The sequence below is a fragment of the Oncorhynchus mykiss genome, chromosome 16 (assembly GCF_013265735.2).
Source record: "Oncorhynchus mykiss isolate Arlee chromosome 16, USDA_OmykA_1.1, whole genome shotgun sequence".
Taxonomy (NCBI): domain Eukaryota; kingdom Metazoa; phylum Chordata; class Actinopteri; order Salmoniformes; family Salmonidae; genus Oncorhynchus; species Oncorhynchus mykiss.
Window position 1 is genome coordinate 45,372,136 of NC_048580.1, and position 15,819 is coordinate 45,387,954.

At 43.9% G+C, this 15,819-nt stretch overlaps 2 protein-coding genes across 8 annotated transcripts in view; one reads left to right on the forward strand and one right to left on the reverse strand.

Moving 5' to 3' along the window:
• The window catches only part of rapgef3 (Rap guanine nucleotide exchange factor (GEF) 3), a 49,511-nt gene extending 43,414 nt beyond the window's left edge, over window positions 1-6,097 (forward strand). For 6 of the 7 annotated variants that reach the window (XM_021566108.2, XM_036947023.1, XM_021566110.2 and 3 more), the window contains 12 exons: window positions 5-83; window positions 1,321-1,458; window positions 1,780-1,877; window positions 2,091-2,216; window positions 3,181-3,362; window positions 3,647-3,737; window positions 3,871-3,921; window positions 4,137-4,224; window positions 4,346-4,410; window positions 4,531-4,585; window positions 4,679-4,750; window positions 4,870-6,097. In XM_021566108.2, coding sequence (XP_021421783.2) covers window positions 5-83; window positions 1,321-1,458; window positions 1,780-1,877; window positions 2,091-2,216; window positions 3,181-3,362; window positions 3,647-3,737; window positions 3,871-3,921; window positions 4,137-4,224; window positions 4,346-4,410; window positions 4,531-4,585; window positions 4,679-4,750; window positions 4,870-4,988 — 1,164 coding nt within the window. In that variant the 3' untranslated portion in view covers window positions 4,989-6,097. The remainder of the gene's footprint in view (window positions 1-4; window positions 84-1,320; window positions 1,459-1,779; window positions 1,878-2,090; window positions 2,217-3,180; window positions 3,363-3,646; window positions 3,738-3,870; window positions 3,922-4,136; window positions 4,225-4,345; window positions 4,411-4,530; window positions 4,586-4,678; window positions 4,751-4,869) is intronic. The other variant, XM_036947022.1, reaches the window with a different exon arrangement.
• A 32-nt stretch (window positions 6,098-6,129) lies between these two features.
• itga5 (integrin, alpha 5 (fibronectin receptor, alpha polypeptide)) overlaps window positions 6,130-15,819 on the reverse strand; it is a 54,540-nt gene continuing 44,850 nt past the window's right edge. Inside the window, exons 25-30 of the mRNA XM_036947020.1 lie at window positions 14,011-14,169; window positions 12,948-13,055; window positions 10,700-10,813; window positions 9,684-9,785; window positions 9,373-9,495; window positions 6,130-9,105 (exon numbers count right to left, since the gene is read on the reverse strand). Of these exons, the coding sequence (XP_036802915.1) occupies window positions 9,022-9,105; window positions 9,373-9,495; window positions 9,684-9,785; window positions 10,700-10,813; window positions 12,948-13,055; window positions 14,011-14,169 (690 nt within the window). The 3' untranslated portion in view covers window positions 6,130-9,021. The remainder of the gene's footprint in view (window positions 9,106-9,372; window positions 9,496-9,683; window positions 9,786-10,699; window positions 10,814-12,947; window positions 13,056-14,010; window positions 14,170-15,819) is intronic.

The following is a 15,819-nucleotide window of genomic DNA, read 5'->3' on the forward strand; positions in this document are numbered from 1 at the left end:
TTAGCTTAACCATCAGTTTGACTGGTTTTCCAGTTGTGAGGAGCCAGTGGGGAAGTGTCTGCCAATCAGATCAAAGGACAAAGGTCAGTGAGACTACTACTACCATAGCATGGTAATAACTATGTCATGAATAGCATGGTAATGCCTTTTCTATAATGACACAAAATGCACAATTTGCCTTTTTTTCTGTGTATTAACTATTGGATAACCATTGGCAGCCCACTGTAACCATGAAATGCACTTACAGATGGATCAATGTAAATGTGTCACAACTTCCGCCGAAGTTGGTTCCTCTCCTTGTTCGGGCGGCGTTCGGCGGTCGGCGTCGCCGGTCTTCTAGCCATCATTGATTCATTTTCCATTTGTTTTGTCTTGTCTTCCCACACACCTGGTTTCAATTCCATCATTACATGTTGCGTATTTAACCCTCTGTTCCCCCCATGTCCTTGTCCGGAATGTTTATTGTGCTTGTGCACGTATTTCTGTATGGGGTGCGTACTGGCGGCAGAGGAGTCAGGCGCAGGAGAGCAAAAACTGTGTTACAACGGTGCAGTTTAATAATGAAAATCACAGTAAACAGAACAATCAATACAATGGGTACAAACCCGTCGCACACCAGAAATACGTGCACAAGCACTTACAATAAACAATTCCGGACAAGGACATGGGGGGGAACAGAGGGTTAAATACACAACATGTAATGATGGAATTGAAACCAGGTGTGTGGGAAGACAAGACAAATGAAAAATGGATCAATGATGGCTAGAAGACCGGCGACACCGACCGCCGCCCGAACAAGGAGAGGAACCAACTTCGGCGGAAGTCGTGACAAAATGGTTGTTGCTATACTTTGTTTAAAATATCCAATGCAGCTGTTTGTTTTTTAAAATCTCTATGTTAAATAATTTCTGAGTAAAAATGAAGTACCTTATTGGGATTGTTTAAAATTTTTAGAATTGTCAAAAATAGCTTCATAACAAAGAACAATTTCTGGGTGTGGGGAGAGGAAAACTGAAAAGTAGCTGTTATTGGTAGAGAGGTTTGGAACTCTCTTTCTTATTGGTCTATTAACTCATTTACAACCTGAGGATTTCACCAGGCAGGCTAAAACTCCATCCCACCAAAACAGGCTGAAATTTCAGGTGGTCTTTTAAAACACTTACACTAAAAGGGCATTATCATAATTTTCACAATTTACAGTATTATTCCAACCTCATAGTGTGGAAATATATATAAAACACAGGACAATCACATTTTTTGACTGCACTGGGCCTTTAATGCTTAACTTCCTCTCCCATGTCTCTGTGTTTTCTCTCCTAGTATTGTATGAGATCTTCCGGCCAGACCATACGTCAATCACTCTGATGCTGCCGGTGAACACCTCTGTTCAGGAAATGATGTCATCGCTGGTAAATCCAGGAGGAGACCACGTCCTGGTCAAAATGAACTCCATGGGAGGTGCGTGGCTATTCTTTCTTTTTCCATGTCATCTGGAAGCAATATGAAGCCCTTTTCTAAGATACAGCTGTACAGGACATTCATTATTTCCCCTTTCAGTTTGTACACTTGGTACAATACTCCCTCCTTCAGGTAAGAGCAGCTATATTCATAACTTTACAATTTGGTATATGTGCATGTTAATGTCTTGTGACATGTCATTTGAGATGATGGTAAGTTTTATTGAGAGAGTGTGTAACTGTCAGTGAGTGTTGATGTTAAGTCGGGATGTGTGTCTCTGAGGTATTGTGTGTTAAAGGGCTTGTCTTTGCCGTATCATAGACAGGGCTCAGCTGAAGCTGGACGCCACAGCAGTCTACACCTCCCTGGGGCTGAATGAGAGACTGTTCCTCTGCACTGCCACCCAGGTGGAACAACTGGTGAGTCCTAACCTCACCTACAATCTACACCTACTCTATAGTCTCTCATGGGTGCTGAGATGACTATATATAACTTATCTATAACTTAAGAACCACACTGCATGGTGAATCAGAGAAAAACATCCCCAGACTGTCATCATCGCATACCGTTCATAGATGTTTGTGTGATTTCATGGCATCATTTATGGTGTTTGTTCTCTGGCACCTTGACAGATGCCCCTGAAGGAGCAGCAGGGCCCTGATCAGAGCACCATTGACACTTTGGAGCAGATGTGTTCCAAGGACATCGCCAGCCAGCTCACCAACTACGACTGGGAACTGTTTACCGCCATGCATGAGGTAAGGAAGGAAATGAGGTGAGCCCATGCCAGAGCTTTGCCAGTGTTATGAAGCGGAAGTTATGGATTTGGGACCAGCAGGATAAGAGTTCAAAGAGGAGAAACTGTGACGTATGCTGCAATAGGCACTTGAGTGGGATCATTTGCTACCCAGCTTTAAATACCGAGTATCACCAGTATGCCCCATTTCCCTGAAAAAAAGGGCTTAGTTAATAAGAAGGAGGTAGAAAAGTTTGAAAATGTATGCAGTCACTACTACTGTAAGTCGCTCTGGATAACAGCATCTGCTAAATGACTCGAATGTACAGGTCTATTAAGGGTATGACATCTATCTCACATGTGGGTATGCACCGTGGTGGGGAGCTGGTTTGACAAGGCCTGGTGACTCAGATGTGAGCTGTCTCAGTCTGTCTCAGAACAACAATAGTAGCCCTGATTATACTCTAACGTGCATCATTTGTCCTGATCTTGTCTTGATCTGGTCTGTTGACACTTGTAAGATCTGATCACAATCGGTTAACAAAATGTTTTTGAATCATCTACACTTGTCTGAAAAAGTGGGCACAGGACACATTTTAGCATCAGGTATAAACAGGCCTAAAGGATTCGCTATCTGTCACTCAGGCATGTGTCTGAGGCATCCTCTCTCTGGTAACTGTTACTGCAGCATCATATCAGTCATCAGGTCGACTCCTCACCTGACACACTACTACCCTGTATTGGCCACGTGTTCATCTGACACACACACCTCTTTTTATGCAAGTTTATTTAACCAGGTTGTCAAAATACCTCTTTGACAAGGACATCAAGTTCAAGTCAAGTTCAAATGTTATGCCAAATTGAAGGTTTAGTCCATTGGATGGTTGCTTGATATACCTGCATTTGGGTACATACAAATACTTTGGATCTGTGTTTAATGTGCCACAGTACATACGGATGGTAAATGAATGTCTCTCCCCCACCAGGTGGAACTAGTGTACTATATATTTGGGCGACATAAATTCCAAGGCGCCACCACAGCTAACCTGGAGCGTTTTGTGCATCGCTTCAACGAGGTGCAGTACTGGGTGGTGACGGAGGTGTGTCTGTGTGCTGACCTGATGAAGAGAGCCATGCTGCTGAAGAAGTTCATCAAGATGGCCGCCATGTGAGTCTCACTTAAATTAAGACACAGTTTACCTTGTAACTTGCAGATTAATGACTATGTTAACTTAGGGGTAAATATCCCTACAGAGCAGTATTGGTATATTGGTGATTTTGTACAATAACACTCTATATACAAAAAATATTCAACATACCAGCAGAAATCATGTTTTCATATCCAGATAAAATATTGGCAATGTCTGTAGACACTGTTGCTCTAATAACCATTTTGGTAATGTATACGTTTAGTCTTCCCACAGCTGTTACTGGCTGTGTTTCCTGTTTCAGGTTGAAGGAGCAGAAAAACCTCAATTCATTCTTTGCTGTGATGTTTGGTCTAAGCAACAGTGCTGTACAGAGACTTTACAAGACCTGGGAGGTGAGGCCTGCTGGGGACAATGACCTACGTTTTTAGGATAGCTTATAATAACAATGTATGTTATTTACAACATATGTGAAATGGATATCAGAGGAGTAACAGTTGTTGTTGTTGTTGTTGTTGTTGTTGAAAGAGAGTGCCGAGTAAGACGAAAAGGGTCTATTGTGCCTACGAGAGGTTAATGGTGAGTGAGTTAATGTGTACACGCTTCATAACAAAGTGTTCTATTAAATGTCATAGATAACAACAGGTGACATCACAGGACACTTGTCAATCCCTCCCCCTCATTTCCACTGTGTGTATGAATCGTGTTTTGTAATATGTGCGTTGTTTATGGCCTATATTTCCTTTACAACTAGAGCTAATGGAGAGGTGTGTGTATTTCTCTTAATGTGTCAGGATCCATCACGTAATCACCGAGCCTACAGACTGGCTGTGGCAAAGCTCAGTCCTCCCTACATCCCCTTCATGCCCCTGCTACTAAAAGGTAGTAGGAATACGTTGTTAGAAACCTCTTGTAGTAGATGTAGCATTCAATACCTGAGTACAAGTCTACATGGCCCTACACTGAGCCAGTATGTTGTTCTGTTCGCCATCGGTTCCTCTAGACATGACATTCATCCACGAGGGAAACAAGAACTACACTGAAAAACTGGTCAATTTTGAGAAAATGGTGAGTTTGTCGAGCCTAAATATCAAATTCTTACATCGGCCCTTACCCAAGTTATATCTTCTCTTTTTTGTCTTGTAAACTATTGGCTAAATAAGCCGCCTTGTCTTTTCACTGTTTCAGCGCATGATTGCCAAGACAGTGAAGATCGTTCGAGGGTGCAGAAGCACGCCTTACGGTAAGACAACAAAATGAAAAAGTTGTAGGAAAGATGGGAATAAGGACAATGTTGGGGCATGGTGTTCACACTCAACGGTTCTTTGTCCCGCAGTGCCTTCCTCGCCTCAGAAGGGGCTCGCAGACAGAATGTTTCTGGAGGCGCCTTCCATTCGGGTGTCCACGTGTAAGCTATGCCTCAATGCTTAACTCATTTTCCACTCAGAGCTTCAAATGAGATTAAGTAAATGTAGCTCTTCTGTGTTAGGTGTTAAGAAACAATCTCCCTCTTTGTCACTTGTCCAGATTCGGAGCAGTCCCTCCCTCTCCGGAATCCCAGCAACATCCGTCACTATGTTCAGAACTTTGAAGTGATCGACAACCAGCGCAAACTGACACAACTGTCCAGGGGAATGGAGCGCTGAGTGCTGAACCAGACCAGTGTATAAGTACTGTATCTACATATCTCTGTGTATAAAGACGGTCTATAAGACAGCCTGTGAATAAGAGGTTGGCAGGGGAATACACACACCTCCATGGTCATACTAATCCACATGCAAGCTCTTCTATAGACTCGTGTGCATGTCCGGTGTCAAGAATGGAGGACTGTGGGTGTTTCTGGGCTGTTCAGTATCACACAGAGCGCAGTCAAGAGAAGCAGCTGTTTGGACTGCTAATCAAGTGACTAGGACCTGAGGAGGGATCCGACTGGCAGTATCTAGTGACCCCTAGTGCCTTACCAGAGGTGTTGCTGGTCCTGTGACTGCTGTTTCTGATACCACTACACTCCGGAGGAAGAAGTGCATATTTTTGGCATTAGTCATTATTTATACGATCATATGTATAGCAGACTATTTGTATGATAATCTTATGGTTTCACAAGTGCCATATACGGGTTGGGGCAAACGAGACGGTGTTGGCTGAGATTGTTGACAACATGTAAACTATATTTAGTCTCCATTTTTTTTTGAAAACAAATGCATTTGCACAATGAGCACTTCTCTCAAATACATCGTTACAGTTGTTGGTTAGCTAGCTAGCGATTTTTTTTTTTGCTATATTAGCATAGATGTGACATCAGTCAAAACACCTCAAAACAAGACATGGTATCAAGAACAAGATAAAAACTAGTTGATACGAGCCACCTACGATTCCCCACTGGCAGCTTCTTGTCATTGTTGCTAGCTATCTGGCCATCCTGAATCACAACACAGACTTCTGCCCCATTGATGCGAGTGCGTCGTTTTCATGACGTTGTTAGCTAACGCTTTAGCACACTTTCGGTGTACCAAATTGCCAAACAATGTTGGTGTGATCGAGGTGTAACCCGTCTACATAAGCACATACAGCAGAGGAGATATATGCTATAGCATGCAGTTATGGAGTGTTTGTTTTGACCTTTTTCCACTTTGTAATACAACTGTGTACAATAAATAGTTTAGCAATCAGCTATGTTGCCAGAACGCATACACAAACGTGTAAAACATTTCATACCATGTACGTTTATTTTTTTCTAAATAAATTATTTTCCGAATGATGTGTATTCAATCAAAGCATGAGTTTGTAAAAAAAATGTACTTTTTTTTTATTGGAAATGCAAACCATAAAATAAGATACAAATGATCACTGAAAGACTAACACCCCCCAATATGAGGAGAGTAAATTTCACAACAAGCAATTATTTTTTATTGGATCTAAAAACATTCTCCTTGTCAGAAATATATTTACAACTTTTGGTAAAAAGGAGAAAAAAATGATTAAAAAGGGGCTAGGATAAACCCAGTGTAGTATCCTGCTTTAACCACAGAGGATTATGTTTAAAACATCCTCAACATATAAATAACCCTAGGTTGAAATGTTCAGTCTGGACACTAACGTCATACAAATGCTGTTCAAAACAATTGTATATGTGTAAAATGAATCCACTGAGAGGCATTAGCAGTCTTTGCACCACGAGTCTGGATAAAGCTCTCTCATGAAAAGCCTAATCGCAGAATGAAATCACCAATATCATCCAGGGGGCATAGCAGATCAAAACAGATGTGTAACACTATGGCTGTGTTTAGATAGCTGATACAATTGAACTGCACATACATTATCACACAAGTAACTCGAGTTCAACTCAGAGGTTTGATGGAGGTCGTTATATATATATATATATATATATATATATATATTTTACCACTGATATCTAAAATATCGATACTAAAGATTGGCTAGTTATAATGGTGGAGCAAAATGTAAGTGGTCAAAAATGGGAAAGACCTAGAGAGAAAAAATCTGACCATAACGCTCCGACCACGAGAAGAGTTTATGTATGGTTGACATCTCACACTCATCACCAGATGGTAGATACAATGGGTTTAGCGCAACTCCTCCGGAACAAAACCAAAGAAAATAACAAAAAATGCAACAACAAAAAAAGAAAAACGATATTAACCAGAGTAAATAATATTGCACGTACAAACAAGATGATTTTTTGTTCCCAATGCCCAGTTGCTATTCCTTTACAAGAGGCACAAACTGATTATACAGTACAGACATGTATGTACATGCTCTCTGTTGCATTAAATGAATAGCTACTCTGGTCCTAGCTGTCCTGAACAGCAGTCTCATCCTATCCTGAGCACAAATTGTAGTGGCGCGATGATCAGCATTACTGCTGGACAAGTCTAGAGAAGGGATGCAAGGGAGGAAGGAGCGGACTTAGCAATGGGAAAGATCTCTCTGATTGACACGAAAAACATACACAGACAGGAGCATGCACACATGAAGTCACACGCAGTCCAACACACACACACACACACACACACACACACACACACACACACACACACACACACACACACACACACAGACTATTTATTTACATATAAACATGACAAATAAATGAACCCCACATATTTTCAGTCCCTGGGTGAAGCTGCAGCATTGTGTTGGGAGTGCATTTGGTACTCATAGTCAGTTCTCTTTATCCATAAGGGCATCAAATAAAATAAAATAAATCAACCAAAGTGAAGATGCTTGCAGCACACTAAGATCGAGGCCAAATGTGTAGGGACTGGACATTTGGCTGTTTCCCTGACACTCACATGGAATGAGCCCTGACCTGCTAGCAACCCACTCAGAATGTACTGCAACTTCCCTGATCTCTGTTGGCAACACACATGATAGGTATATATTGACTTTCAAGACATCATTACACACCAAGGCTGAGGATATACCTGGATGGCCTTTGCTTCAACCCAATTTCCATACTGCCTCTTGCAGCACAAGCAACGTCTGGAAACCTTGCTTACAAGTCACCAGCCAGAGTTCTGGCAAAGCACCACACTGTTTCAAGCTGTTAGTGAGATCTATCTCACAGGCCCATGGTGGTGGATCCAGTCAAGTCCCAGACGACTTTGAGGCAATGCTTTAATTTTGTCACAACGAACATGGATCAACACGACGTGATCAGTTCATGTCAAACTCGTAGGAAGATCAGTCAGTCAGTATCCTGTCTGTTTTTGGCATCTTGTTAGTCATCAGTAGATTTCCTTTGTGTGCAAAACAACTGAACCAAGCACTGCATGTCCACCACTCAGAAGCGGGCAGAAGCCATGTAGATAGGTTTAGATAAAACAGAGGAGTCTGACAAACATTACTGGAGCACTTGGGCTGCACTTACATCTTACATAAAACATTAACAGACGAGACTGTAAAAAATCTTTGGTAGAAATGTTCATAGGTAAAAAGTCAAAGTGTAGAGAGTTTGGCAACATGATACAGACACAATCATCTGTCTATGGGTAGAAACCCTGATCATGCAGTTTCCAGGTCTTTGGTGGGGAAAGTATCGGCTGTGATTCTTTAATGCTACAAAAAGGAAGAGAGAGGTATTCACTCCCCTCGACACCAGAAGAAAGATGTGGCCATCCCGTTTGAAGCACTGAGCACATTTGTACTTTTTAGCACCAAAACAAAGGCAATTAAAAAGACTTAAACATTATTATCTTTCACAGGGATCCAAGAGAAGTAAAAGCTATTTTAAAAGATGTCGAGGGAGAAACCAAGCGTCTTCCTCCATCCTGGGCTAATCAAGGGCTCCCATTCTCCATCTTCTGTAGTCACTCGTCTTGGACTTCAACTCAAATAGGAATAAGTCTCAGGCCTGTTTGTCTGACTGTGACACTGTTCATCTTGGTGATCGACCACAACCCCGACGAGGACAAACAAAACAACACATATTAAATTAAAAACATTCATTTGGTTTGGAGTTCTTAGGGTTTTCTTCCTCTAGTGCAGTACAGTGGAGTTCCAGTGGTCTTTTCTCCTCCTCTTCCTCACTCTTCAACTGCAGTCTGATCCTCTCTGGACATTTAAATGAACCACGTTTCTCTGTTGCAATCATGTGTGTATCTAGGTTTCTTTGGTTCTTTGACAACAAAGTAGCTTGTTTTAATCCTTCTGTGGTGTTTAGGCCTCAGACGTAGCATGGGGCTTGAGTTGGGCCTTCTCCATAGCCGTGCCGTAGGGTAGCGACCTCTTGAAGAAGCCAAGCTGGGAGGGAGAAAGAAAAAAAGACAGAAAAAGTTTGAACTGAATATAATATTTATAACATCGTCTCAAATCTTCATATGTCAATGAGGTTCTCGTCTCGCCAGACAGCCTTACATTTAGGCCTGGAGAAGGCTGAGCTAAGAGCAAGATGGAGTTTGGCCTGAGACGTATAAGTCTTAGTTATAAAGGCAAATCCGGGACGTTCTGAAGAGTTGGAAACCGCCCACTCTGCCTGATGTTAACATCAGCACCATCCTGACCACTCACTTTGTACAGGACGTAAATCACCAGTGCCAGCAGAAGAAGTCCAGCTAGTATGGCCAAGATGATGATCCACATTGGCACAGAGTACTGGCTGTCCGGCTTGTTCCACACCACCGGGGTCACCACCTGAGGAGGGGGCAGAGAATTAGTCATGACCACCACTTATACTATAATAGCCTCGATTCCAGGCTTCCTGCAGTTTCCCAACAGCGGAGTGATGTACAAAACTTTGACATACTGTATGGTAATGCATGACTAACAAAACAGTAACATAGAGAGGTTTGGTAACATGGGTGTATTGCACATAGACCTACCTTTTTAGATCCACTTGGTAGCTCCTTGGGTAAGATGGCATAGGGCATCTTGATTACACTGAATCTTGCCAGGCACTCAAGCACATACCCTTTGTATGCTCTCTGAGGATGGAAGCAAAACAACAGGAACTGGATCAGATTGGATATTCATTGTGATTCTGCAAATAATTAGTGTAGGAGTACTGGGGAATTGCAGCTTGTATATGTGTTAGCGAGGCTAGTGTGGACTGGTAATGGGTGCACTTTGTCTTGTATCCAGTAGGTGGCGGTCGTGTGCTGCCCAGAGATGCAACTCTATTTCCAGACCGGCTGTCTCTCACAAAACCCCTCTGACATTCCAATCCTATGAGAAGCCACGACCACCAGCTAATGAATTTTCAATGCACTCACACATAGGCTTTGTGTGTAAGGTCTCTCACAACTGCTTCTGTGGACATATACCATCCAGCTCTAACTAGAACACGATAACACTACAGACACACACACACATACGACTATTGAAATTAGATTTGAATGATACTCTCTGTTAGCTACAACTTTCCCTTCATTTGGGCCAACTATTTGAGACAGTACACACTGGCAGAGTTTCGCTCTGAGCTAGCATTAATACCGACATCTAGTCAATACAATCCCATGTGTGAGTCTGACTGGACATTCATCTTTCACAGTCTTGAATTTGAGGTTTTGAGTGTTGATTTTTTTCTTTGTAAGATGCTTAAAGGAATCATTCTGCTTATACTCAGCCAAACCTTGACATGAGAAAATACACAGACGACAACGTGAACGGAGACAGTCCGTCTCACGCAATCAGTGCCAATGTCATCTGGCAGAAACATGCATCTACATGTGCAGTGGGTTTGAGAGGAGGCCAGTAGTTCTGTCGGGTTGGTTTTAATCTCTGCATCTGAACCTGACCAAGATCCACTCTTCAATCGCAATTTGAAAAAGGTATGTAGGGGAGCAATTGTATGCAGAGTGGTTGGTTTCATCTCCAGTCCCTACGGTACGGTACGTACCTCGATGAAGGTCTCAGCCCAGATGCGTGAGCGCACTTTGAGGATGGCGCTGGTCCCCTTCTCCAGAAGACCAACGTCACACTGCAGCGTCCAGCATTCTACATTAGAGCAGGACTAGAGGGAGAGAGGGAGGGAGGAAGAGAGAGAGGGAGAAGGAGGGAGGGAGGAAGAGAGAGAGAAGGAGGGAGGAGGAGAGAGAGTGGGTTGAGGCTTAACAAATTACATAAAATATGCCATCATTTGAGATATGCCATGCAAAAACTGCTGTCCTCAGCAAGGAAAACCAAACAGCTACAAAACAAACTTAATTTGACATTCGGTCAGGCTTAATTTAACAGTAATTACTGTAAGTGCGTGAATTAAAAACTGACGTGAAGGTCAGTAAACAGGGGTGGGTGGGAAGAGCAGTAAGGGCAATGTTAACTCTGCAGGCCAAATAAATAGAACAAAGAGGTCAATGTTATGATCCAATGCAGGGCTGCTTCCAATTAGAAAGATTGAGTGAATGTCATGAGACTGTAAAAATCCAGCATGCAGTCGACACTCAACATTATTGCCCAACCACCAGCTCCCTTTTCACAAGACTGTTAGAATACACAATCTTAATTAAATCCTCATAATGGTAGCTGGGCGCTTTGCATTGTAAACCTCCACAAACTGACTTTTAATGCTGGCGTGTTAGACAGACCACCCCGGCCGGATTGGGCGGTTTTGGTGGGCTTCCTGCGGGAGCGAATTAGTTTGCCTATTAAGACAAGAGCCAAGGAGGGCAAATGAATGCAGGAGGAGAGGGTGTAGTACACAACCCAGTACCTACCCTACTGCCTGTAACCTCCCTCAGGGCCTTACAGTTAAGACAGGCTTAATAACGGCATTACAGTGACAGACAGACAGACAGACAGACACACAGACAGACAGACAGACAGACAGACAGACAGACAGACAGACAGACAGACAATTGTTTCCAAAATATTACACTTGATTAAAACTGGAGGCTAACTGAGGCTGGGGGAGGCTAAGGGATTCTGGTAGGCCTGGGGAAATGGTCCATTTGGATATGGTAGAGCGCCAGATCCTCCCTAGTGGGGTGGCCGAGGTCAGGGGCAGGAGCTGGAAGGGAAGCTTCTGTTCCCACAATGAGTAGAACAGCAGTGACTGGCTATATAATAGACCTGCAGTGTGTGTGTGTTGAAGTGTACAATGGCAGCTACTGTGTGACATGAATGTAAACAATAATTCAATCTACATTTTCCTAGATTGTTCTAAAAGCCATTTAGAGACAAAGCTCACAGTGCTACTTCATTTACAGGTTTTCTAGGACAAGGCCAGACATAGCGAGGGGTCTCTCTCATTTACCAGTCCCCTACTACAACCAGATTCAATCAAGGGCCCATACAACGGCATTATGCACAGCTCTGACCACTAACACACTTTCTCTTGAAACTTATTTTTTTAACAGAGACGTCTGTTCTTAGTTCCAACTCAGCATAGAAACTGAAGTGCTAAGAGTGAAACAAAGAATGGCGGCCTTTATAGAAACGTGTCATCGGGCAGGCTTGATAAACGAGGGGCGGTTAAGAGCGACAGGCGGGGGGGGACAAAGACCTCTTTCACCACTCTGGGTAGTGACAGACCAATGAGGGGGAGAACAGAGGGAGAGCTACCTGTTCCCGGTGCTGGTTGGATCAATAGGGCCAGTGTGTGCCAGGGGCAGTGGTACTCACACTAACAACACCACGGAGTGGAAAATTAGAGGGCGGTCTGTGAACTAACCAGCGCATCATGCCCCTGGTCCCACAGATCCCCCTATTTCCATGTCCCTACTGCCCCAGCTCCACCCTCCCAGTCTCCCTGCAGCCCTTTAATGTTAATCACCACAGCGGGACCACCACCACCCCACGCCCTCTGACCCCTTCCTCTCAATTACCTTATAACCTCATTAGTCAATCCCAGGAGGCTTTCCAAGAGCAGGGCCAGAGCCAGTGTCCCAGATCAATACATGCCATGGCTTCAGGCAACTCAGAGGAGCAGAGAGGCAGAGGTTCAACCCTCCAGCTTAGCTCTATTCCAAAGGAAAGTCTCTAGTCACTTCCATCTACTTGTCCTGTTTTGAACTATTTGAAATACTTGACAACATGAAATACCACCAGAGGCAACAACAAGCGCTACTCATCACTCAAAAAGCCAGTTGCATTAATAGCACACTGTTCCAATAACTCTCGCCATCTGTCCTTGCTAAGGGCCTCACCAGGTTAGTGTGCTCAGCCAGCTGGTCTCTGTGGACGTCTCTCCTCTCGATGTGGTGATCCTGGCCGGGCACAAGTAGGGGAGGCTGCTCTGTGGACGACTGCTGGAGCTGAGGAGACCGAGGGAAAGAACATACACCACCCATTAGGACAGAGACCTCACCCATGAGAGACGAGCAGACCACCCATTAGGTCAATACATTACAGACAGAAACCTCACACATGGGAGACGAGCACACCACCCTTTCTGTCAATATAGGGAGTGAAGTTAGTGACCCATCATTATCTTTGTTATTAATCTAGTGAATGTGAGGTCTCATTCACATGGTTTCCCATAGAAACACACTGTAGTGCGCAAAGAAAATCAGATCACAGCTAAATGGGAAACCTCTCCGGCCTCATCTCAGCATCTGGCCATTTAGAAGTTTGAAGCGGAAACAAGCGACTACCCAAGAGTCATCGGTTCCCATGAAAAACCTGAGGCTTAAACCCTGCAGAAGGGGACCTAATGTTAGAAGTTGAGTGAGTGTATCAGTACAGAAGAGGTTCGTCAAGCTGTGCTGAGCTGAGGGAAGTGCTGAGAGATCAAAGTGTTAGTGGGGATGGTGTCCTGGGTGGGGCTGGTTAGGGCTGGCTGGGCAGGGAGGGTGGAGGTGGGTGTAGAGACTGTTAATCACACACTGAATTAGAACCTGTGGGACATCTTCACAGTGCCCGTCTCTCTGAAGTGTTCTAGCCTCACACAGATGTCTGTCAGCCTCATGTGACCCTGAGAAGGGTGTGTGTGAGTGTGTGTGTGTGTGTGTGTGTGTGTGTGTGTGTGTGTGTGTGTGTGTGTGTGTGTGTGTGTGTGTGTGTGTGTGTGTGTGTGTGTGTGTGTGTGTGTGTGTGTGTGTGTGTGTGTGTGTGTGTCTATGTTGACTGAGCGAGACAATGAGTGACTTGCCGTACTCTTGCACATGTGTAAGCAACTTTTTGCAAACAAGTGTTAACATAAACATTAAAACATTAAAATAACTTTCCCCCGTCATACATCAAAAGACATTCCAATGATTGATTGCTCACCTTGAGCTGCATGTAGTTGATGGAGTGGTTGGTGGTGCAGTTGAGGGGTCCCTCAGTAGAGATCTCCAGAGGGTAGAGGAGACCCTGGCCCTGAACACTGAGAGGACAACTGAGCTGAAGCACTGTGTGGCTAATACCACTGGGGCCTTTGTTCACCAGCTGACAGACAGGGGAAAGAACGAGAGAGAAAGGGAGAGAGACGGAAGGAAAGGCAGAAAAAGGGAGCAATTAGTTAAAAGAATATTACAAGCATATAAACCCTCCCCCCCAGCTAGTCTTTGCTAAAAATTAACCCGACCCAGACTGACCCAGACTTCCAGGAAATGGCATGTTGGTGTGATGTCATCTAAACTTGAGCACTGTTTTTCTGTGAACTGTGAAAGGTGGTCCGGTGTGATGTCTATCACGGGAGACTAGGTTGCCCTTACAAATTGAGTTAGACCTGTAATGATGTGAAGCTCAAAACAAATCCCTGTGCTTCCTGGAATGTGTATCTTCTCTTTCTTCTTTCTCCTTTGACTTGTCTGCAGCCCCAGGAAGTAGTGTCTGCTCTGCTTCTACACAAAGGTTAGTGTCTGCTCTGCTTCTACACAAAGGTTAGTGTCTGCTCTGCTTCTACACAAAGGTTAGTGTCTGGTCTGCTTCTACACAAAGGTTAGTGTCTGGTCTGCTCTGCTTCTACACAAAGGTTAGTGTCTGGTCTGCTCTGCTTCTACACAAAGGTTAGTGTCTGCTCTGCTTCTACACAAAGGTTAGTGTCTGGTCTGCTTCTACACAAAGGTTAGTGTCTGCTCTGCTTCTACACAAAGGTTAGTGTCTGGTCTGCTTCTACACAAAGGTTAGTGTCTGGTCTGGTCTGCTTCTACACAAAGGTTAGTGTCTGGTCTGCTCTGCTTCTACACAAAGGTTAGTGTCTGGTCTGCTTCTACACAAAGGTTAGTGTCTGGTCTGCTCTGCTTCTACACAAAGGTTAGTGTCTGGTCTGCTCTGCTTCTACACAAAGGTTAGTGTCTGGTCTGCTCTGCTTCTACACAAAGGTTAGTGTCTGGTCTGCTTCTACACAAAGGTTAGTGTCTGCTCTGCTTCTACACAAAGGTTAGTGTCTGGTCTGGTCTGCTTCTACACAAAGGTTAGTGTCTGGTCTGGTCTGCTTCTACACAAAGGTTAGTGTCTGGTCTGGTCTGCTTCTACACAAAGGTTAGTGTCTGGTCTGGTCTGCTTCTACACAAAGGTTAGTGTCTGGTCTGCTCTGCTTCTACACAAAGGTTAGTGTCTGGTCTGCTCTGCTTCTACACAAAGGTTAGTGTCTGGTCTGCTTCTACACAAAGGTTAGTGTCTGGTCTGCTTCTACACAAAGGTTAGTGTCTGGTCTGCTCTGCTTCTACACAAAGGTTAGTGTCTGCTCTGCTTCTACACAAAGGTTAGTGTCTGCTCTGCTTCTACACAAAGGTTAGTGTCTGGTCTGTTTCTACACAAAGGTTAGTGTCTGGTCTGCTCTGCTTCTACACAAAGGTTAGTGTCTGCTCTGCTTCTACACAAAGGTTAGTGTCTGCTCTGCTTCTACACAAAGGTTAGTGTCTGCTCTGCTTCTACACAAAGGTTAGTGTCTGCTCTGCTTCTACACAAAGGTTAGTGTCTGGTCTGCTTCTACACAAAGGTTAGTGTCTGCTCTGCTTCTACACAAAGGTTAGTGTCTGCTCTGCTTCTACACAAAGGTTAGTGTCTGCTCTGCTTCTACACAAAGGTTAGTGTCTGGTCTGCTCTGCTTCTACACAAAGGTTAGTGTCTGGTCTGCTTCTACACAAAGGT